The 24,188-nt window shown below is 45.8% G+C and overlaps 1 protein-coding gene across 1 annotated transcript in view; it reads right to left on the reverse strand.

Moving 5' to 3' along the window:
* cacna1fb (calcium channel, voltage-dependent, L type, alpha 1F subunit) overlaps positions 1–24,188 on the reverse strand; it is a 184,695-nt gene that overhangs the window by 68,623 nt on the left and 91,884 nt on the right. Inside the window, exons 12-20 of the mRNA XM_064922017.1 lie at positions 22,155–22,236; positions 20,092–20,118; positions 19,111–19,271; positions 17,722–17,953; positions 17,184–17,391; positions 15,710–15,830; positions 12,951–13,023; positions 12,780–12,837; positions 10,373–10,430 (exon numbers count right to left, since the gene is read on the reverse strand). Coding sequence (XP_064778089.1) covers positions 10,373–10,430; positions 12,780–12,837; positions 12,951–13,023; positions 15,710–15,830; positions 17,184–17,391; positions 17,722–17,953; positions 19,111–19,271; positions 20,092–20,118; positions 22,155–22,236 — 1,020 coding nt within the window. The remainder of the gene's footprint in view (positions 1–10,372; positions 10,431–12,779; positions 12,838–12,950; positions 13,024–15,709; positions 15,831–17,183; positions 17,392–17,721; positions 17,954–19,110; positions 19,272–20,091; positions 20,119–22,154; positions 22,237–24,188) is intronic.

A 24,188-nucleotide genomic window follows, 5' to 3' on the forward strand; every position in this document is an offset into this window, starting at 1 on the left:
CCTGATTCAACTGATTCACCTGATTCACATGATCACCTGATTCAACTGATTCACCTGGACACCTGATTCACCTTATTCACCTGATTCAACTGATTCACCTGATTCACATGATCACCTGATTCAACTGATTCACCTGGACACCTGATTCACCTGATTCACCTGATTCAACTGATTCACCTGATTCACATGATCACCTGATTCAACTGATTCACCTGGACACCTGTTTCACCTGATTCACCTGATTCACCTGATTCAACTGATTCACCTGATTCACATGATCACCTGATTCAACTGATTCACCTGGACACCTGATTCAACCGATTCACCTGGTCAACTGGTCAACTAATCACTCATCACTAAGCCCTTGCGATTTGTTACTTTACTCAACATGCCAAATACAACAGGTGTAGACTTTACCATGAAATGTTTACTTTCTAGCCCTTTCCCAACTATGCAGAGTTCAAAAGCTGGGGCTTCTGAGGAGAAGGTTGGACTGGCTGGGGCTTCTGAGGAGAGGGTTGGACTGGCTGGGGGTTCTGAGGAGAAGGTTGGACTGGCTGGGGGTTCTGAGGAGAAGGTTGGACTGGCTGGGGGTTCTGAGGAGAGGGTTGGACTGGCTGGGGGTTCTGAGGAGAGGGTTGGACTGGCTGGGGGTTCTGAGGAGAGGGTTGGACTGGCTGGGGGTTCTGAGGAGAGGGTTGGACTGGCTGGGGGTTCTGAGGAGAGGGTTGGACTGGCTGGGGGTTCTGAGGAGAGGGTTGAGGAAACACTGATCTGAGCAACATTCAGTTTGATCTAAATGACTGAGTCACTGGGTCGGGGTGTCACGAGTGTGAATGGCGTAATCACACTGTGTCTCTCTATTTAACTCTATTTCCATCCATCTTAAAAAATAATGATGCCCTTCCCGAATGATTACGTTGAATCAACAAACTGGTTGATTCAACGTAATTTATCAATGTATTGTGACATGGAGTCTACTCGGAAAATACATTATATTTGCAAAAATGTATCAACGTAAAATGTGGTTAATTCACATCTCAATCAAAGGTTAAAGAATCGGACTAAATCAAATCAAACTATATTTAAATTGATTTAAATTTAAAGTTTTTTTTAATTTGTCCTAATTCTTTAACTTTTGATTGAGACTTGAATGAACCACATTCTACGCTTTTTGTTTGAGATAAAGACGTGAATCCAACAATATCAATAATACATTTTTTGGGGGGAACATTTTGATGTTACTGCAGCTATAAATGTCTTCTGTAATCACAGAAAGTGTGCATGTTCAAGATAGCTTGCAAAGGTTACAGGTCTGTGGAGATCTTCAGCATTACTATAACAATCTGAAGAATCTCCAACAGCATTGATCACTTACACCGTGTACTTTTAATGTGATCTCATCTGTAATCCAGGTCATTTGGTTTTGCTATTAGATGAAGCACAGCGATAACACATTAAGTTGTTGTATAAATACAAAATATCTGACATTGTATTCCCATTTTAATGTTGTTGTGATTTTAGATGGTTGAAAGCATATTGATAGAACTGGAAATGGCTGCCGTTTTACGCGCTACAATTTTTTTTTTTGCTATTTATTTATATATTTTTGTAGGGTTTTTTTGCATTTTATTTTGTACATAATGTCACGCCTTGGTCATTGTATTTTGTGTGTTCGTTATTTATTTGTTCAGGCCAGGGTGTAACATGGGTTTATTGTGTTGTCGTATTGTTTTTTTTGTAGGCATTGGGATTGTGGTTGATTAGGGGTGTGTCTAGTTTAGGCTTGGCTGCCTGAGGCGGTTCTCAATCAGAGTCAGGTGATTCTTGTTGTCTCTGATGGGGAACCGTATTTAGGTAGCCTGGGTTTCACTGTGTAGTTTGTGGGTGATTGTTCCTGTCTCTGTGTTAGTGTTTCACCAGACAGGCTGTATAGGTTTTTTCACGTTCCGTTTGTTTTTTTTTGTATTTATAAGTTATTTCGTGTATCGTCATTTCTTTCATTAAAGACATGAGTAACCACCATGCTGCATTTCGGTCCGACTCTCTTTCGACAAACGAAGAACGCCGTTACAGAATCACCCACCACACACGGACCGAGCAGCGTGTCAACAGGCAGCGACAGCAGGAGCGGCGAAGGGAGGTCGTTATGGACAGCAGAAGCATGGAGTATACGACGTGGGATGAAATAGACAGGTGGGAGGTCGACCCAGAGAGAGTGCCGGAGCCCGCCTGGGATTCGCTGGAGCAGTGCGAAGAGGGCTATAGGAGAATGGAGTTGGAGAGGCAATCACGACGGCGCAGAGGAAAGCCCGTGAATCAGCCCCAAAAATGTATTGGGGGGGGGGCTCAGAGGGAGAGTGGCTGAGTCAGGAGACAGACCTGAGCCAACTCTCCCTGTTTATCGTGAGGAGCCAAGGAGGAGACCAGAACCGGTGTTGGAGGTGAGCGAAGCAGAGACTGTGAAGGAGTTAATGGGGAAATTGGAGGAGAGAGAAATGTGGAGGTGCTGTGTTGGTGCTTTTTGCATGGAATTCGCCCGACGGAACGTGTCAGGGATTTGATGGCACCTGGGTCAGCGCTCCATACACGTCCTGAGGTGCGTGTTAGTCGGCTGGTGAAGTTGGTGCCAGCCTCATGCACCAGGCCTCCTGTGCACATCCCTAGCATGACACGTCCTGTGCCAACACTGCTCTCAAGATCTCCAGTACGCCTTCACCGTCTAGCCCATCCTGTGCCACCTCCACACACCAGCCCTCCGGTGGCAGCTCCCCGCACCAGGCTTCCTGTGCGTGTCCTCGGCCCAGTACCATCAGTGCCAGCACCACGCATCATACCTACAGTGCGCCTCGCCTCTCCTGCGCTGCCGTAGCCTCCCGCCTGTTCAGCGTGTGTTGGAGCCTTCCTCCTCTCCTGCGCTGCCGGAGTCTCCCGCCTGTTTAGCGTTGCCAGAGCCTTCCGCCTCTACAGCGTTGCCGGAGTCTCCTGCCCGTTTAGCGCAGCCAGAGCTGCCAGTCTGCATGGAGTAGCCAGAGCTGCCAGTCTGCATGGAGCAGCCAGAGCTGCCAGTCTGCATGGAGCAGCCAGAGTTGTCAGTCTGCATGGAGCAGCCAGAGCTGCCTGTCTGCATGGAGCAGCCAGAGCTGCCAGTCTGCATGGAGCAGCCAGAGCTGCCAGTCTGCATGGAGCAGCCAGAGCTGTCAGTCTGCTTGGAGCAGCCAGAGCTGCCAGTCTGCATGGAGCTGCCAGTCTGCATGGAGTTGCCAGTCTGCATGGAGCTGCCAGTCTGCAAGGAGCTGCCAGTCTGCAAGGAGCTGCCAGTCTGCAAGGAGCTGCCAGAGCTGTTAGTTTCACCAGACAGGCTGTATAGGTTTTTTTTTGTATTTATAAGTTATTTCATGTATCGTCATTTCTTTCATTAAAGACATGAGTAACCACCACGCTGCATTTCGGTCCGACTCTCTTTCGACAAACGAAGAACGCCGTTACACATATTGTTGCTGCTACCATCTCCTATGACCAAAAAGAGCTTCTGAACAAAGATGACTTATCTTGAACTGGATGTGTTTACTGTTTCCCCAACAACAGGGCCAAATCCCCGTCATTTGCGTGAAGAGGTCTGGGTGCCTTGTGACAATTCGTCAGCTAGTTGGTAAACCACTGTCAAGGGGTGTGTAAACAAAACTCCTTAAGATAAGAAGTTGGGTTATAGGGGAGACAAAATACTGATACCTACATATAAAACCTTTTTGCTTGACCCACGTATGTTCGCATTGGAATTTTCTTGGTCACAATCTTAAGACATGATGGTCAGTCAATCCAGATAAGTTCAAGTACTTTTAAAGTTTCTTCAAGTGCAGTTGCAAAAATCATCGAGTGCTATGATGAAAACGGCTCTCATAAGGACTGCCACAGGAAAGGAAGACTGAGAGTTACCTCTGCTGCAGAGGATAAGTTCATTAAAGTTAATTGCACTTCAGATTGCAGTCCAAATAAATGCTTCACAGAGTAAGAGACATCTCAACATCAACTGTTCAGAGGAGACTGCGTGAATCAGGCCTTCATGGATGAATTGCTGCAAAGAAACAACTACTAAAGGACACCAATAATAAGAAGAGACTTGCTTGGGCCAAGAAATATGAGCAATGGACATTAGACCGGTGGAAATCAGTCCTTCGGTCTGACGAGTCCAAATGTACAATTTTTGGTTCCTAACACTGTCTTTGTGAGACGGGGTGTGGGTGAACGGATGATCTCCACATGTGTAGTTCCCACCATGAAGCATGGAGGAGGAGATGTTATGGTGTGGGGGTGCTGTGCTGTTGACACCGTCAGTGATTTATTTAGAATTCAAGACACACTTAACCAGCATGGCTACCAAAGCATTCTGCAGCGATACGCCATCCAATCTGGTTTGCTCTTAGTGGGACTATCATGTTTTTCAACAGGACCAAAACACACCTCCAGACTGTGTAAGGGCTATTTGACCAAGGATAGTGATGGAGTGCTGCATCAGATGACCTGGCCTCCACAATCACCCGACCTCAACCCAATTGAGACGGTTTGGGCTGAGTTAGACCACAGGGTGAAGAAAAAGCAGCCAACAAGTGCTCAGCATATGTGGGAACTCCTTCAAGACTGTAGGAAAAACATTTCTCATGCAACTGGTTGAGAGAATGCCAAGAGTTTGCAAAGCTGTCATCAAGGCAAAGGGTGGCTACTTTGAAGAATCTAAAATATATTTTGATTTGTTTAACACTTTTTTGGTTACTACATGATTCCATATGTGCTATTTCACAGTTTTGATGTCTTCACTATTATTCTTTAACGTAGAAAATGAAAAAGAATAAAGAAAAACTCTTGAATGAGTCGGTGTTTCCAAACGTTTGACTGGCACTGTATATACTCCCCCTCAGGAGACTGAAAAGATTTGGCATGGGTCCTCAGATCCTCAAAAAGTTACACAGCTGCACCATCGAGAGCATCCTAACTGGTTGAATCACCGCCTGATATGGAAACTGCTTGGCATCCGACGGCAAGACACTACAGAGGGTAGTGCGTACGGCCCAGTACATCACCGGGGGGCCAAGCTTCCTGCCATCCAGGACATATATACCAGGCGGTGTCAGAGGAAGCCCCCAGAAAATGTCAAAGACTCCAGTCACCCAAGTCATAGACTGTTCTCTCTGCTACCTCACAGCAAGCGGTACCGGAGCCAAGTCTAGGTCCAAACAGTTCCTTATTAACATATTTTATCCCCAAGCCATAAGACTGCAGAACAATTAATAAAATGGCCACCGGGACTATTTATAATGACCACCCCCTTTGTTTTTACACTGCTGCTACTCTCTGTTTATTATCTATACATAGTCACTTTACCCATACCTACATGTATAATTTACCTCAATTACCTTGACTAACCTGTTTATTATCGTAGTCACTTAACCCATACCTACATGTACAAATGACCTCAATTACCTTGACTAACCTGTTTATTATCGTAGGCACTTAACCCTACCTACATGTACAAATGACCTCAATTACCTCGACTAACCTGTTTATTATTATAGTCACTTTACCCCTACCTACATGTACAAATGACCTCAATTACCTTGACTAACCTGTTTAATATTATAGTCACTTTACCCCTACCTACATGTACAAATTACCTCAATTACCTTGACTAACCTGTTTAATATTATAGTCACTTTACCCCTACCTACATGTACAAATTACCTCAATTACCTCGACTAACCTGTTTATTATCATAGTCACTTTACCCCTACCTACATGTACAAATGACCTCAATTACCTTGACTAACCTGTTTATTATCATAGTCACTTTACCCATACCTACATGTACAATTGACCTCAATTACCTTGACTAACCTGTTTATTATCATAGTCACTTTACCCCTACCTACATGTACAAATTACCTCAATTACCTCGACTAACCTGTTTATTATCATAGTCACTTTACCCATACCTACATGTACAAATGACCTCAATTACCTTGACTAACCTGTTTATTATCTATGCATAGTCACTTTACCCCTACCTACATGTACAAAGTACCTCAATTACCTTGACTAAACTGCTTATTATCATAGTCACTTAACCCATACCTACATGTACAAATTACCTCAATTACCTTGACTAACCTGTTTATTATCTATGCATAGTCACTTTACCCCTACCTACATGTACAATTGACCTCAATTACCTTGACTAACCTGTTTATTATCATAGTCACTTTACCCCTACCTACATGTACAAAGTACCTCAATTACCTTGACTAACCTGTTTATTATCATAGTCACTTAACCCATACCTACATGTACAAATGACCTCAATTACCTTGACTAACCTGTTTATTATCATAGTCACTTTACCCCTACCTACATGTACAAATGACCTCAATTACCTTGACTAACCTGTTTATTATCTATGCATAGTCACTTAACCCATACCTACATGTACAAATGACCTCAATTACCTCGACTAACCTGTTTATTATCATAGTCACTTTACCCATACCTACATGTACAAAGTACCTCAATTACCTTGACTAACCTGTTTAATATTATAGTCACTTAACCCATACCTACATGTACAAATGACCTCAATTACCTTGACTAACCTGTTTATTATCATAGTCACTTAACCCCTACCTACATGTACAAATGACCTCAATTACCTTGACTAACCTGTTTATTATCAGTCACTTTACCCATACCTACATGTACAAATGACCTCAATTACCTTGACTAACCTGTTTATTATCATAGTCACTTAACCCATACCTACATGTACAAAGTACCTCAATTACCTTGACTAACCTGTTTAATATTATAGTCACTTAACCCATACCTACATGTACAAATGACCTCAATTACCTTGACTAACCTGTTTATTATCATAGTCACTTAACCCCTACCTACATGTACAAATGACCTCAATTACCTTGACTAACCTGTTTATTATCATAGTCACTTTACCCATACCTACATGTACAAATGACCTCAATTACCTTGACTAACCTGTTTATTATCTATGCATAGTCACTTAACCCATACCTACATGTACAAATGACCTCAATTACCTTGACTAACCTGTTTATTATCATAGTCACTTAACCCCTACCTACATGTACAAATGACCTCAATTACCTTGACTAACCTGTTTATTATCATAGTCACTTTACCCATACCTACATGTACAAATGACCTCAATTACCTTGACTAACCTGTTTATTATCTATGCATAGTCACTTAACCCATACCTACATGTACAAATGACCTCAATTACCTTGACTAAGCTGTTTATTATCATAGTCACTTAACCCATACCTACATGTACAAAGTACCTCAATTACCTTGACTAAGCTGTACCCCGGTATATTGACTCGGTATCTGTACCCCCTGTATAAAGCCTCATTATTGTTATTTTATTGTGTATCTTTTTATTACATTTTCACATCAGTTTATTCAGTAAATATTTTCTTACGTCTATTTCTTGAATTTCATTGTTGGTTAAGGGCTTGTCAGTAAGCATTTCACGGTATTTCACCTGTTGTATTCGGTACATGTTTCAAATAAAATTTGACTTAAATTGTCATTGGGAATTCAACAAACTTCTGGCTGACTTTTTGAGTGGGGTGAAAAAAAGGTTGAAATGTCATTGGTCGAGGTCTCTACCAAATATCATCACAATGGCCACGTTGAAACGACGTGGTGTGCTCCGTGGGCTGTGTGACACCAAAGCCCTTCTGCAGTCCTGGGGTTACAGAGGAGAATTCTGGAATAGCCTTAATAAACTGGAATAGCCTTAAACTCTCAGGAAAAAAGGTTTCAAAAGGGTTCTTCGACTGTCCCTATAGGCAAAACTGTTTTAGTTCCAGTTAGAACCCTTTTGGATTCCAGGTAGAACCCTTTTGGTTCCATGTAGCACCCTTTTAGTTCCAGTTAGAACCCTTTTGGTTCCATGTAGCACCCTTTTAGTTCCAGTTAGAACCCTTTTGGATTCCAGGTAGAACCCTTTTGGTTCCATGTAGCACCCTTTTAGTTCCAGTTAGAACCCTTTTGGTTTCCAGGTAGAACCCTTTTGGGTTCCAGGTAGCACCCTTTACACAGAGGGTTCTCCCTGGAACCCAAAATGGTTGTCATACACGGACAGCCAAAGAACCATTTTGGGTTCCTTTTTCCCCCAGAAAGTGTACAGTATATGCTAGGATGGATAAACAGACTTGGGTCAACAGCATTACTTCTGTCCCGCCTTTTGCCCCCAAACGCAGGCTTGAACCAGGGACCATCTGAACACATCAACTGTCCACCATCTAGCATCGTTAACTGTCACTTCACAAAGATCACGGTCTTTACAGAGCAATGGAAACAACTATTACAAAGTCTCGTAGTGGATAACATCACAGACTGAATGCCACTAGCGCGCATCGCTAACTAGCTAGTCATTTCACATCGGCTCAGGCCGATGTGGTTGGATTGATGAACAGACTTGGATCAAATGCATATTTTCTGAGGTGTGCTTGATTAAGCTTGCCGAGTTCAGACTGTTAGGACCACTGGTTCCATACTGTCTGAACAAATAAACCAAAGCACACAAATATTGAAAGTATTTGAACTATGCATTTGACCCTGGTCTGAAGGACGCATCCTCACCTACTACTGCATGCTCCTCACCTACTACTGCATGCTCCTCACCTCCTTCTGTTGCATGCTCCTCACCTTTTGTTTTGACAGGGATCACGTACAATTAAAACATAAAATCTCACAAGAAATGTGATGCATTGCAATAGATTTATGCATTATACTAGATTAACTATTTCATGGCTCTCCAACCCTGTTCCTGGAGAGCTACCTTTCTGTAGGTTTTAACTCCAACCCTGTTCCTGGAGAGATACCCTCCTGTAGGTTTTAACTCCAACCCTATTCCTGGAGAGATACCCTCCTGTAGGTTTTAACTCCAACCCTGTTCCTGGAGAGATACCCTCCTGTAAGTTTTAACGCCAACCCTGTTCCTGGAGAGAGACCCTCCTGTAGGTTTTAACTCCAACCCTGTTCCTGGAGAGCTACCCTCCTGTAGGTTTTAACTCCAACCCTGTTCCTAGAGCTACCTTCCTGTAGGTTTTAACTCCAACCCTGTTCCTGGAGAGCTACCTTCCTGTAGGTTTTAACTCCAACCCTGTTCCCGGAGAGCTGCTGTCCTCTAGGGTTTCATTCCAACACTATTCTAGTACACCTTGTTTCCAATAAAGCTGGTTGATAAGCTGAATCAGGTTAGTTACAACTGGGGTTGGAGAGAAAACCTCCAGGAAGGTAGCTCTTCAGGAACAGGGATGGAGTATAAACCTCCAGGAGGGGAGCTCTTCAGGAACAGGGATGGAGTATAAACCTCCAGGAGGGGAGCTCTTCAGGAACAGGGATGGAGTATAAACCTCCAGGACGGGAGCTCTTCAGGAACAGGGATGGAGTATAAACCTCCAGGAGGGTAGCTCTTCAGGAACAGGGATGGAGTATAAACCTCCAGGAGGGGAGCTCTTCAGGAACAGGGATGGAGTATAAACCTCCAGGAGGGGAGCTCTTCAGGAACAGGGATGGAGAATAAACCTCCAGGAGGGGAGCTCTTCAGGAACAGGGATGGAGTATAAACCTCCAGGAGGGGAGCTCTTCAGGAACAGGGATGGAGTATAAACCTCCAGGAGGGGAGCTCTTCAGGAACAGGGATGGAGTATAAACCTCCAGGAGGGGAGCTCTTCAGGAACAGGGATGGAGAATAAACCTCCAGGAGGGGAGCTCTTCAGGAACAGGGATGGAGTATAAACCTCCAGGAGGGTAGCTCTTCAGGAACAGGGATGGAGTATAAACCTCCAGGAGGGTAGCTCTTCAGGAACAGGGATGGAGTATAAACCTCCAGGAGGGGAGCTCTTCAGGAACAGGGATGGAGAGCCCTGTACTAGATGTATGCATTGCACTAGATTAAGACAAATAACTCATTTACATCTCCTGTCCAGGTGAGTAATACAATAATGTAGCTTACAGACATTTCAAAGACACACAACAGACATTTCAAAGACACAACGGACATTTCAAAGACACACAACGGACATTTCAAAGACACACAACGGACATTTCAAAGACACACAACGGACATTTCAAAGACACACAACGGACATTTCAAAGACACAACTGCTATTTCAAAGACACAGGACACACTGCATAACATTTATAAAATCATAAAATGCCAAAGAGCTACTGTACCAAAGTGGTCAGATATTGTACGTATTCGGGTACTGCTATATGAAATAATATGATAGTATAATATATAATAGTACTAATATTGCAAGCTCCTCCTCACCTTCTGTCTGTTCAGGCTCCTCCTCTTCCTCATACTCAGTCTCATCATCAACGTCAATCTGAGAAAAAGAGTAGATCAAGTACATTCAGTATGAAACAACTACACCAACACCACCGCCACCATCAACACCACCAACAACTACACCCCCAACAACGACAACAACGACACAACCAACAACTACACCCCCAACAACTACACCAACACCACAGCCACCGTCAACACCACCAACAACTACACCCCCAACAACTACACCAACACCACCGCCACCGTCAACACCACCAACAACTACACCACCAACAACTACACCAACACCACCGCCACCGTCAACACCACCAACAACTACAACACCAACAACTACACCAACACCACCGCCACCGTCAACATCACCAACAACTACACCCCCAACAACGACAACAATGACACAACCAACAACTACACCACCAACAACTACACCAACACCACCGCCACCATCAACACCACCAACAACTACATCACCAACAACGACAACAACGACACAACCAACAACTACACCACCAACAACTACACCAACACCACCGCCACCGTCAACACCACCAACAACTACACCCCCAACAACGACAACAACGACACAACCAACAACTACACCACCAACAACTACACCAACACCACCGCCACCGTCAACACCACCAACAACTACACCCACAACAATGACAACAACGACACAACCAACAACTACACCACCAACAACTACACCAACCCCACCGCCACCATCAACACCACCAACAACTACACCACCAACAACGACAACAACGACACAACCAACAACTACACCACCAACAACTACACCAACACCACCATCAACACCACCAACAACTACACCACCAACTACGACAAAAAAACACAACCAACAACTACACCACCAACAACTACACCAACACCACCGCCACCGTCAACACCACCAACAACTACACCCACAACAATGACAACAACGACACAACCAACAACTACACCACCAACAACTACACCAACACCACCGCCACCATCAACACCACCAACAACTACACCACCAACAACGACAACAACGACACAACCAACAACTACACCACCAACAACTACACCAACACCACCGCCACCATCAACACAACCAACAACTACCACTCCAACAACGACAACAACGACACCAACAACACCACCAACAACTACACCACCAACAATTACACCAACAACAATGACAACACCACCAACAACACCAACAACTACACCGCCAACAATAACACCACCAACAACTACAACAACACCGAAACCTACACCACCAACGACACCAACAACAACACCACCATCAACAACAACACCACCATCAACAACAACACCATCAACAACAACAACACCATCAACAACAACACCACCACCAACAACACTAATGGCGCACAATTGGGCCAGCGTCCTCCATGTAAGGGAAGGTAAATAAAGGTAAATATAATAATAATTACCTTCAGTTCTCCATTCTCTCCCTCCCTCCCCCCCATCACCACCAACAACACCACCAACAACAACACCATCAACAACAACTACACCAACAACAACAACACTAATGGCGCACAATTGGCCCAGCGTCCTCCATGTAAGGGAAGGTAAATAAAGGTAAATATAATAATAATTACCTTCAGTTCTCCATTCTCTCCCTCCCTCCCCCGCATCACCACCAACAACACCACCAACAACAACACCACCAACAACACCACCAACAACTACAACAACACCAAAACCTACACCACCAACGACACCACCATCAACAACAACACGATCATCAATGACACCACCAACAACACCACCAACAACTACACCAACACCATCATCAACGACACCACCAACAACTACACCAACCACGACACCACCAACAACTACACCAGCAACTACACCATCAACAACAACACCACCAACAACTACACCAACAACAACACCACCGACAACTACACCAACAACTACACCAACAACAACACCACCAACAACTACACCATCAACAACACCACAAACAACTACACCAACAACAACACCACCAACAACTACACCAACAACAACTACACCATCAACAACAACACCAACAACAACACCACCAACAACTACACCAACAACGACACCACCAACAACTACACCATCAACAACAACACCATCAACAACAACACCAACAACAACACCATCAACAACTACACCAACAACTACCCCACCGACAACTACACCATCAACAACACCACCAACAACTACACCATCAACAACACCACCAACAACTACACCAACAACAACACCAACAACTACACCATCAACAACACCACCAACAACAACACCACCAACAACTACACCAACACGCACAATTGGCCCAGCGTCCTCCATGTAAGGGAAGGTAAATAAAGGTAAATATAATAATAATTACCTTCAGTTCTCCATTCTCTCCCTCCCCCTCCTTTGCTTCCCCCTCTTCTTTCTTCTCTCTGTAGAAGAAGAAGAAGAAATAAATGTAACATCGGATTTCTCTATTACAGCCCCTTCATGTTTCTTTTGTATTGTCGAGGCCCTTTCTCATTTATTATCCCTCCAATCTTACTCTTTCTTCGTGTCACCGTCTCCTCCTGCTAAGTTGTCCACAGCGATAGCCAAGAAGACATTCAGCAGGATATCTGACCAGACCGTTAGGGACGAAGACACAGACAGAAGGGTCATACTAGTACTAAGGGTGTATAATGCCTGTTCTGTGGGCGTAAATATGTATACTGTGGGTGGGTGGGTTTATGTGTACTATGGGTGGGTGGGTGTATGTGTACTGTGGGTGGGTGTATGTGTACTGTGGGTGGGTGTATGTGTACTGTGGGTGGGTGTATGTGTACTGTGGGTGGGTGTATGTGTACTGTGGGTGGGTGGGTGTATGTGTACTATGGGTGGGTGTATGTGTACTGTGGGTGGGTGTATGTGTACTATGGGTGGGTGGGTGTATGTGTACTGTGGGTGGGTGTATGTGTACTGTGGGTGGGTGTATGTGTACTGTGGGTGGGTGGGTGTATGTGTACTGTGGGTGGGTGGGTGTATGTGTACTGTGGGTGGGTGGGTTTATGTGTACTATGGGTGGGTGTATGTGTACTATGGGTGGGTGGGTGTATGTGTACTGTGGGTGGGTGTATGTGTACTGTGGGTGGGTGTATGTGTACTGTGGGTGGGTGGGTGTATGTGTACTGTGGGTGGGTGGGTGTATGTGTACTGTGGGTGGGTGGGTTTATGTGTACTATGGGTGGGTGTATGTGTACTATGGGTGGGTGTATGTGTACTGTGGGTGGGTGTATGTGTACTGTGGGTGGGTGTATGTGTACTGTGGGTGGGTGTATGTGTACTGTGGGTGGGTGTATGTGTACTGTGGGTGGGTGTATGTGTACTGTGGGTGGGTGGGTGGGTGGGTGGGTGTATGTGTACTGTGGGTGGGTTTATGTGTACTATGGCTGGGTGTATGTGTACTGTGGGTGGGTGTATGTGTACTGTGGGTGGGTGTATGTGTACTGTGGGTGGGTGTATGTGTACTGTGGGTGGGTGTATGTGTACTGTGGGTGGGTGGGTGGGTGTATGTGTACTGTGGGTGGGTTTATGTGTACTATGGGTGGGTGGGTGTATGTGTACTGTGGGTGGGTGTATGTGTACTGTGGGTGGGTGTATGTGTACTGTGGGTGGGTGGGTGTATGTGTACTGTGGGTGGGTGGGTGTATGTGTACTGTGGGTGGGTGGGTTTATGTGTACTATGGGTGGGTGTATGTGTACTGTGGGTGGGTGGGTGTATGTGTACTGTGGGTGGGTGTATGTGTACTGTGGGTGGGTGTATGTGTACTGTGGGTGGGTGTATGTGTACTGTGGGTGGGTGTATGTGTACTGTGGGTGGGTGTATGTGTACTGTGGGTGGGTGTATGTGTACTGTGGGTGGGTGTATGTGTACTGTGGGTGGGTGTATGTGTACTGTGGGTGGGTGTGTGTATGTGTACTGTGGGTGGGTGGGTGTATGTGTACTGTGGGTGAGTGTATGTGTACTGTGGGTGGGTGGGTGTATGTGTACTGTGGGTGGGAGTATGTGTACTGTGGGTGGGTGTATGTGTACTGTGGGTGGGTGGGTGTATGTGTACTGTGTGTGGGTGTATGTGTACTGTGGGTGGGTGGGTGTATGTGTACTGTGGGTGGGAGTATGTGTACTGTGGGTGGGAGTATGTGTACTGTGGGTGGGAGTATGTGTACTGTGGGTGGGTGTATGTGTACTGTGGGTGGGAGTATGTGTACTGTGGGTGGGACTATGTGTACTGTGAGGGGTAAATGTGTACTGTGGGTGGGTGTATGTGTACTGTGGGTGGGTGTATGTGTACTGTGAGGGGTGTATGTGTACTGTGGGTGGGTGTATGTGTACTGTGGGTGGGTGTATGTGTACTGTGGGTGGGTGGGTGTATGTGTACTGTGGGTGTATGTGTACTGTGGGTGGGTGGGTGTATGTGTACTGTGGGTGGGTGGGTGTATGTGTACTGTGGGTGGGTGGGTGTATGTGTACTGTGGGTGGGTGTATGTGTACTGTGGGTGGGTGGGTGTATGTGTACTGTGGGTGGGTGTATGTGTACTGTGGGTGGGTGTATGTGTATGTGTACTGTGGGTGGGTGGGTGTATGTGTACTGTGGGTGGGTGGGTGTATGTGTACTGTGGGTGGGTGGGTGTATGTGTACTGTGGGTGGGTGGGTGGGTGTATGTGTACTGTGGGTGGGTGTATGTGTACTGTGGGTGGGTGTATGTGTACTGTGGGTGGGTGGGTGTATGTGTACTGTGGGTGGGTGGGTGTATGTGTACTGTGGGTGGGTGGGTGGGTGTATGTGTACTGTGGGTGGGTGTATGTGTACTGTGGGTGGGTGTATGTGTACTGTGGGTGGGTGTATGTGTACTGTGGGTGGGTGGGTGTATGTGTACTGTGGGTGGGTGTATGTGTACTGTGGGTGGGTGGGTGTATGTGTACTGTGGGTGGGTGTATGTGTACTGTGGGTGGGTGGGTGTATGTGTACTGTGGGTGTGTGTATGTGTACTGTGGGTGGGTGTATGTGTACTGTGGGTGGGTGGGTGTATGTGTACTGTGGGTGGGTGTATGTGTAATATTAATTACATGAGTTGGACAAAAAGGTGAAATACACAGAGAACCAAAACAGTGATCAGATATCCCCTTTTTTTATCTCTCTATTTAAAACAGTAAACAACACCATTCCTGTGATGATGATGATGATGACGATGATGATGATGATGATGATGATGATGATGATGATGATGATGATGATGATGATGTTGGTCTGTGTGAAAGGATACAGTTACCACAGATGAAGAGGATGACAAAGTAGATACAGATGATCATGCCAGGGAAGACGGGCCCTCCGTATGCCATGATGCCGTCATACATCACTAAGTTCCAGTCCTCACCTGTTAGAATCTGACATGACGGAGAGGGAGAGAGAAACAGAAACAGAGAGAGAGAAACAGAGAGAGAGAGAGAAACAGAGAGAGAGAGAAACACAGAGAGAGAGAAACAGAGAGAGAGAGAGAAACACACAGAGAGAGAGAGAAACAGAGAGAGAGAGAGAAACACAGAGAGAGAGAGAAACAGAGAGAGAGAGAAACAGAGAAACAGAGACAGAGAGAGAGAAACAGAGAGAGAGAGAGAAACAGAGAGAGAGAGAGAAACACACAGAGAGAGAGAAACAGAGAGAGAGAGAGAAACACAGAGAGAGAGAGAAACAGAGAGAGAGAGAAACAGAGAGAGAGAGAGAAACAGAAAGAGAGAAACAGAGAGAGAGAAACAGAGAGAGAGAGAGAGAAACAGAGAGAGAGAGAGAAACAGAGAGTGAGAGAGAAACAGAGAGAGAGAGAGAAACACAGAGAGAGAGAGAGAAACAGAGTGAGAGAGAGAAACAGAGAGAGAAACAGAGAGAGAGAGAGAAACAGAGAGAGAGAGAGAAACAGAGAGAGAGAGAGAAACAGAGAGAGAGAGAGAAACAGAGAGAGAGAAACACAGAGAGAGAGAGAGAAACAGAGAGAGAGAGAGAGAAATAGAGAGAGAGAGAAACAGAGAGAGAGAAACAGAGAGAGAGAAACAGAGAGAGAAACAGAGAGAGAGAGAGAAACAGAGAGAGAGAGAGAAACAGAGAGAGAGAGAGAGAAACAGAGAGAGAGAGAGAGAAACAGAGAGAGAGAGAGAGAGAGAGAAACAGAGAGAGAAACAGAGAGAGAGAGAGAGAGAGAGAGAAACAGAGAGAGAGAGAGAGAAAAAGATAGAGAAACAGAGAGAGAAACAACATGCTTATTCAAAACAAACATGAAACACTACTGTGAAGCATTATGAAGCCTTGTTCAGATCCCATTGTCAGTATAATCTTACTTTATAAAGCTTTACAAAGCATTGCAAAGCATGATGAAGCATCACGAAGCAGTATGAAGCATGATGAAGCATGGGGAAGCAACGTGAAGCATTACGAAGCACGATGAAGCATTACGAAGCACCGTGAAGCATTACAAAGCACGATGAAACATTACGAAGCATTGCAAAGTATTGCAAAGCATGGTGAAGCATTATAAAGCATCGTGAAGCATTACGAGAGCATCTTGAATCATTTTTAACTTAAACAAATGCATCGTGAACCATAACAAATCATCATATGAATCATAATTAAGCCTTGTTCAGATCTCATCCTCCATGTAGTCTTATTGTATGAAGCATTACAAATCATTATGAAGCATTCTAATACATTACGAAGCATAATGAAGCCTTTTTGTCAGGTGAGGTTACCTGAAAGCAGGTAAGCAGGGCTTGGGAGAAGGTGTCAAAGGTGCTCCTCTTGGTCTGGGTCTCGTCGAAATTGAACTTCCCTCCGAACAGCTGCATGCCCAGCAGAGCGAAGATGATCAGGAAAAGGAAGAGCAGGAGGAGAAGGGACATGATAGACTTCATCGAGTTGAGCAGAGAGGCCACCAGGTTGGACAGAGCTGTCCAGTGACTAGAGGGACAGAGAGAACGGAGAGACGGTAGTTATTTATTATCAACAATACAATACAACTGGTGGGACATACAGACAGACAGAACACACAGACAGACAGAACAGACAGACAGACAGACAGACAGACAGACAGACAGACAGACAGACAGACAGACAGACAGACAGACAGACAGACAGACAGACAGACAGAGGTTACTCTCACAACACCACACCACACAACCAAAAATAGTACAGTGTAAATAGCAGGCCTTCACAGCGCAGCACAGAGCTGTAACAACAGACCACACACCCCACAACCCTCAGCATGTATATATAAATATATATATCTACCGTGTCACTTTAAATATCCTGAGGAGTCGGACACAGCGAAGCACGGAGATGCCGAGAGGCGGCATGATCTCCAGCTCCACCAGAGTGGTCTCCGTGATGCCTCCGCACACCACGAAGAAGTCGAAACGGTTGAAAAAGGCCTTGAAGTAGCCGGTCTGAGACGTCCCCAGAGCGTACATCTTCAACAGCATCTCCACCGTAAACAGAGACAGCAGAACCTTGTTGGCTATGTCTAGGGGAGGGAAGAGAGAGAGAGAGAGAGAAAGAGAAAGAAAGAAAAAGTGAGAGAAAGAAAGAAAGAAAGAAAGAGGGAGGGAGGGAGGGAGGGAGGGAGGGAGGGAGGGAGGGAGGGAGGGAGGGAGGGAGGGAGGGAGGGACAAGAGATGAGAGATGAGAGGGGGAAGAGAGAGAGAGAGAAAGAAAGAAAGAGTGAGAGAAAGAAAGAAAGAAAGAAAGAAAGAGGGAGGGAGGGAGGGAGGGACAAGAGATGAGAGATGAGAGATGAGAGGGGGAAGAGAGAGAGAGACGGGGGAGGGAGTGAGGGAGGGAGGGAGAGAGAGAGAGAGACGGGGAGGAAGGGAGGGAGGGACGGGGAGGGAGGGAGGGAGGGGAGAGAGAGGGAGGGAGAGAGAGAGACGGGGGAGGGAGGGAGGGGAGGGAGGGAGGGAGGGGAGAGAGGGAGGGGAGAGATAGAGACGGGGAGGGAGGGAGAGACGGGGAGGGAGAGAGAGAGATGGGGAGGGAGGGAGGGAGGGGAGAGAGAAACGGGGAAGGAGGGAGGGGAGGGAGGGAGAGAGAGGGAGGGAGAGAGAGAGATGGGGAGGGAGGGAGGGGAGAGAGAGACGGGGAGGGAGGGGAGAGAGAGAGACGGGGAGGGAGAGACGGGGAGGGAGGGAAGGAGGGGAGAGAGAGAGACGGGGGAGTGAGAGATGGGGAGGGAGGGAGGGAGAGAGACGGGGATGGAGGGAGGGGAGGGAAGGAGGGAGGGGAGAGAGGGAGGGGAGAGATAGAGACGGGGAGGGAGGGAGAGACGGGGAGGGAGAGAGAGAGATGGGGAGGGAGGGAGGGAGGGAGGGGAGAGAGAAACGGGGAAGGAGGGAGGGGGAGGGAGGGAGAGAGAGGGAGGGAGAGAGAGAGATGGGGAGGGAGAGACGGGGAGGGAGGGAAGGAGGGGAGAGAGAGAGACGGGGAGTGAGAGACGGGGAGGGAGGGAGCGTCACCAAGATTTCCAATTTATTAAATGTGCTCAGAGCCACTCAGCTGTGTGTGTGTGTGTGTGTGTGTGTGTGTGTGTGTGTGTGTGTGTGTGTGTGTGTGTGTGTGTGTGTGTGTGTGTGTGTGTGTGTGTGTGTGTGTGTGTGTGTGTGTGTGTGTGTGTGTGTTACCTACCCTGGACCTCTGTGAGCCAATCTGGCTGGTCGTAGTGTTCCGAGGCGCTGCAGATGGTGTTGAGGAACACCAGAAACAGAACCAACCAATAGAACGTCACCGACTTCACCGCCACGCGGCAGTTCCTCCGACACACCCGGTTCCACCGCCGCAACGTTCGACTAAAGATGGGACACCAGGAGATCATGTTAAAACGAGACTGTTTGACAAAGACGCATGTATTCCCCTTTAATTACATTGGTATTCATTCTGGACTCTTGGTAGCACTATCACAATTAAGGCAGATCATCCCTGACAGACTGAGACAGAGTCAGACACAGACAGACAGACAGACAGACAGACAGACAGACAGACAGAGCCAAAGGCAGATGCAGTGAGAAAGACAGACAGATCAAGGCAGAGAGAGAGACAGAGACAGACAGAGAGAGAGACACACCGAGGCAGAGAGAGAGACAGAGACAGACAGAGGCAGAGATAAAGACAGAGACAGACCGAGAGAGAGACAGACCGAGGCAGAGAGAGAGACAGACCGAGGCAGAGAGAGAGACAGAGACAGATCAAGGCAGAGAGAGAGACCGAGACAGACCGAGAGAGAGACAGACCGAGGCAGAGAGAGAGACAGAGACAGACCGAGGCAGAGATAAAGACAGAGACAGAACGAGGCAGAGAGAGAGAGAGACAGAGACAGACCGAGGCAGAGAGAGAGAGACACAGGGGCAGAGAGAGACAGATAGAGACAGTCAGAGACAGAGGCAGAGATAGAGACAGACAGAGGCAGAGAGAGAGACAGAGAGAGAGACAGAGACGGGCAGAGAGAGAGAGAGAGAGACAGAGACAGACCGAGGCAGAGAGAGAGAGACAGGGGCAGAGAGAGACAGATAGAGACAGTCAGAGACAGAGGCAGAGAGAGAGACAGAGAGAGAGACAGAGACGGGCAGAGAGAGAGAGAGAAAGAGACAGACAGAGACAGAGATGACTCACCAGCAGCTGTTATTCATCATTCGAGCGCTGATATCAACATGACAAAGAGACAGACCAGACAACAGCAGGTTTTAATGATACCGTAATGACATAACAACAACCATAATAATTCAAACTGAAATCAGCATTGCCGGGGTTCAGCTGTGTGCCCACTGTGCCACCATCAGGACAAATTGGCCACATCCCCCTAGGACGAGTTCCTGCTGTACTATTTAACACGCTTGCCAAATATCAGAACTTAAAACCAAACTGATCGTGCAATATTATGTGCTTTTGATGTAAACTCAGCAAAAAAATAAATGTTCTCTCACTGTCAACTGTGTTTATTTTCAGCAAATTTAACATGTGCAAATATTTGTACAAACATAACAAGATTCCACAACTGAGACATAAACTGAACAAGTTCCACAGACATGTGACTAACAGAAATGGAATAATGTGTCCCAGAACAAAGGGGGGTCAAAATCAAAAGTAACAGTCAGTTTCTGCTGTGGCCACCAGCTGCATTAAGTACTGCAGGGCATCTCCTCCTCATGGACTGCACCAGATTTGCCAGTTCTTGCTGTGAGATGTTACCCCACTCTTCCACCAAGGCACCTGCAAGTTCCCAGACATTTCTGGGGGGAATGGCCCTAGCCCTCCCAGATGTGCACAATGGGATTGAGATCCAGGCTCTTCGCTGGCCATGGCAGAACACTGACATTCCTGTCTTGCAGGAAATCACACACAGAACGAGCTGTATGGCTGGTGGCATTGTCATGCTGGAGGGTCATGTCAGGATGAGCCTGCAGGAAGGGTACCACATGAGGGAGGAGGATGTCTTCCCTGTAACACACAGCGTTGAGGCTGCCTGCAATGACAACAAGCTCAGTCCGATGATGCTGTGACACACTGCGCCAGACCATGACGGACCCTCCACCTCCAAATCGATCCCGCTCCAGAGTACAGGCCTTGGTGTAACGCTCATTCCTTCAACGATAAACCACGTGGTCTGCCACTGCGAGGACGATCAGCTGTCCGTCTTGTCTCCCTGTAGCGCTGTCTTAGGTGTCTCACAGTACGGACACTGCAATTTATTGCCCTGGCCTGCAGTCCTCATGCCTCCTTGCAGCATGCCTAAAACACGTTCACGCAGATGAGCAGAGACCCTAGGCATCTTTCTTTTGGTGTTTTTCAGAGTCAGTAGAAAGGCCTCTTTAGTGTCCTAAGTTTTCAAAACTGTGACCTTAAATGTCTACTGTCTGTAAGCTGTTAGTGTCTTAACGACCGTTCCACAGGTGCATGTTCATTAATTGTTTATGGTTCATTGAACAAGCATGGGAAACAGTGTTTAAACCCTTTACAATGAAGATCTGTGAAGTTATTTGGCTTTTTACTAATTATCTTTGAAAGACAGGGTCCTGAAAAAGGGACTTTTCTTTTTTTTTGCTGAGTTTATTTTGGACCATTTTCAATGGACCACTGAGTGGTGTTGAATGAATGTTGAGTTGAGTCTTCACGTTGTTTGAAAACATTGTACCGGGTTTCGTTACAATACGAATGTCAGTGACTGATGTATATACATTTGTGACGGATCCCAAGTGAATGTTTATTGTTCAGTTGCGGCCATTTTTATGTTCAACGTACTAAACTTGATTGTTATTATTACAGGCCTTCGTCATGGAGTTTTACGAAGATCATTTCAGAGGAGTAGCGTTTTTTTGTTGTGTTTTTCACAAAATTCCAATTGATGGAAAATGCATAATGGTTAACTTCTACTAATTAACCAAATCTGTTCCCGGTGAGGACAGGGTCTCATGGACAACATTTAATGGCTCTAGGTCACACGGGGTGCGAGGGCTGATCTATCAAAAGTGTTGCATTGCTTGATCAAAAATCAGAAAAGAGATTCAAGTAGGCTTTACAAACCAAACAGCTTTTCATAATGAAGCAGTCAGTGTGTTTGTGTATTTGTGTGTGTGTGTGTGTGTGTGTGTGTGTGTGTGTGTGTGTGTGTGTGTGTGTGTGTGTGTGTGTGTGTGTGTGTGTGTGTGTGTGTGTGTGTGTGTGTGTGTGTGTGTTACCAGCAGGCGGCACAGCAATCAGTGTGTTCCTCATCTATATTCTCCGTGTTGGTAGAGGCTGTCTCACTGGCTGGAAGACTTGCTAAGAGAGAAAAACACAGAGAGAGTGAGAGAAAGAGGGAGAGAGAGAAAAAGAGAGAGAGAGCGAGAGAGTGAGAGCGATAGAATATAAGTGATTGAAAAGAGAGAGAGGGAGAGAGAGAGTTAGGGAGGGAGAGAGAGAGAGGGGGAGAGAGAGAGAGTTAGGGAGAGAGAGAGAAGGAGAGAGTTAGGGAGGGAGAGAGAGAAGGAGAGAGAGAGTTAGGGAGGGAGAGAGAGAGAGTTAGGGAGAGAGAGAGAGAGAGAGAGAGAGGGAGGGAGAGAGAGAGAGAGAGAGGGAGAGAGAGTTAGGGAGGGAGAGAGAGTGAGAGAGTTAGGAAGAGAGAGAGTTCAGGAGGGAGATAGTTGGGAGGGAGAGAGAGAGAGAGAGAGTTAGGGAGAGAGAGAGTTAGGGAGGGAGAGAGAGAGAATGTGAGAGTGATTGAAAAGATAGAGAGAAAAAATATATATATAGAAACAGAGAGAGAGAAAAAGAGAGAGAGAGAATGTGAGAGAGAGAACGTGAGAGTGAGAAAATGTAGGTGTGGTCAAAGAGAAAGAGAGAGGGAGGTGGAGAGAGAATATGAGAGTGATTGAAAAGAGAGCAAGAGAGGGAGGTGGAGAGAGAATGTGAGAGTGATTGAAAAGAGAGAGAGAAAGAGAGAGAGGGAGGTGGAGAGAGAATGTGAGAGTGATTGAAAAGAGAGAGAGAAAGGGAGAGAGGGAGGTGGAGAGAGAATGTGAGAGTGATTGAAAAGAGACAGAGAGAAGGAGAGAGGGAGGCAGAGAGAGAATGTGAGAGTGATTGAAAACAGAGAGCGAAAGGGAGAGAGAGAGACACAGCAACACAATTAGACCCAACCAAATAATGAGAAAACAAAAATACAATTACTTGACACATTGGAAAGAGTTAACAAAAAAACAGAGCAAACTAAAATGCTATTTGGCCTAAACAGAGAATCCATGGTGGCAGAATACCTTGCCACTGTGACTGACCCAAAATGAAGGAAATCTTTGACAATGTACAGACTCAGTGAGCATAGCCTTGCTATTGAGAAAGGCCGCAGTAGGCAGACCTGGCTCTCAAGAGATGACAGGCTATGTGCTCACTGCCCACAAAATGAAGTGGCAACGGAGCTGCACTTCCTAACCGCCGACCATATTAGAGACACATACTTCCCTCAGATTACACAGACCCACAAAGAATTACCACAGTGTGCCATCACAGCAGAAATATGTGTGACCTGTTGCCACAAGAAAAGGGCAACCAGGCAACCTGTGAAGAACAAACACCATTATAACCTATATTTAATATCTACTTAACTTGCTCTGGCAATGTAAACATATGTTTCCCAAGCCATTAAAGTCCATTAAATTGAAATAGAATTGAGAAAGAGAGAGAGAGAGAGATATTTATTCATTCATTTTTATTTATTTATTTTATCTTGTGTCCTTTAACCATTTGTACATTGTTAAAACACTGTACATATATATATATATATATATATATATATATATATATATATATATAATATGACATTTGTAATGTCTTTATTGTTTTGAAACTTATGTATGTGTAATGTTTACTGTTAATTTTTTTTGTTTATTTCACTTTATATATTCACATTATACATTATCTTCCTCACTTGCTTTGGCAATGTTAACACATGTTTCCCATGCCAATTGAATTGAATTGAATTGAATTGAATTGAGAGAGAGAGAGAGAGAGAGAGAGAGAGAGAGAGAGAGAGAGAGAGAGAGAGAGAGAGAGAGAGAGAGAGAGAGAGAGAGAGAGGCAGACAGACAGACAGACAGACAGACAGACAGACAGACAGACAGACAGACAGAGAGAAAGAGAGAGAGAGAAAGAGAGAGAGAAAGAGAGAGAGAGAGAGAGAAAGAGAGCGCGAGACATGGGGGTGAGATTAGCGTGTGTGTTACAGAGAGGAGCAATCT

This window comes from Oncorhynchus masou, chromosome 18 (assembly GCF_036934945.1).
Source record: "Oncorhynchus masou masou isolate Uvic2021 chromosome 18, UVic_Omas_1.1, whole genome shotgun sequence".
Classification (NCBI taxonomy): Eukaryota; Metazoa; Chordata; class Actinopteri; order Salmoniformes; family Salmonidae; genus Oncorhynchus; species Oncorhynchus masou.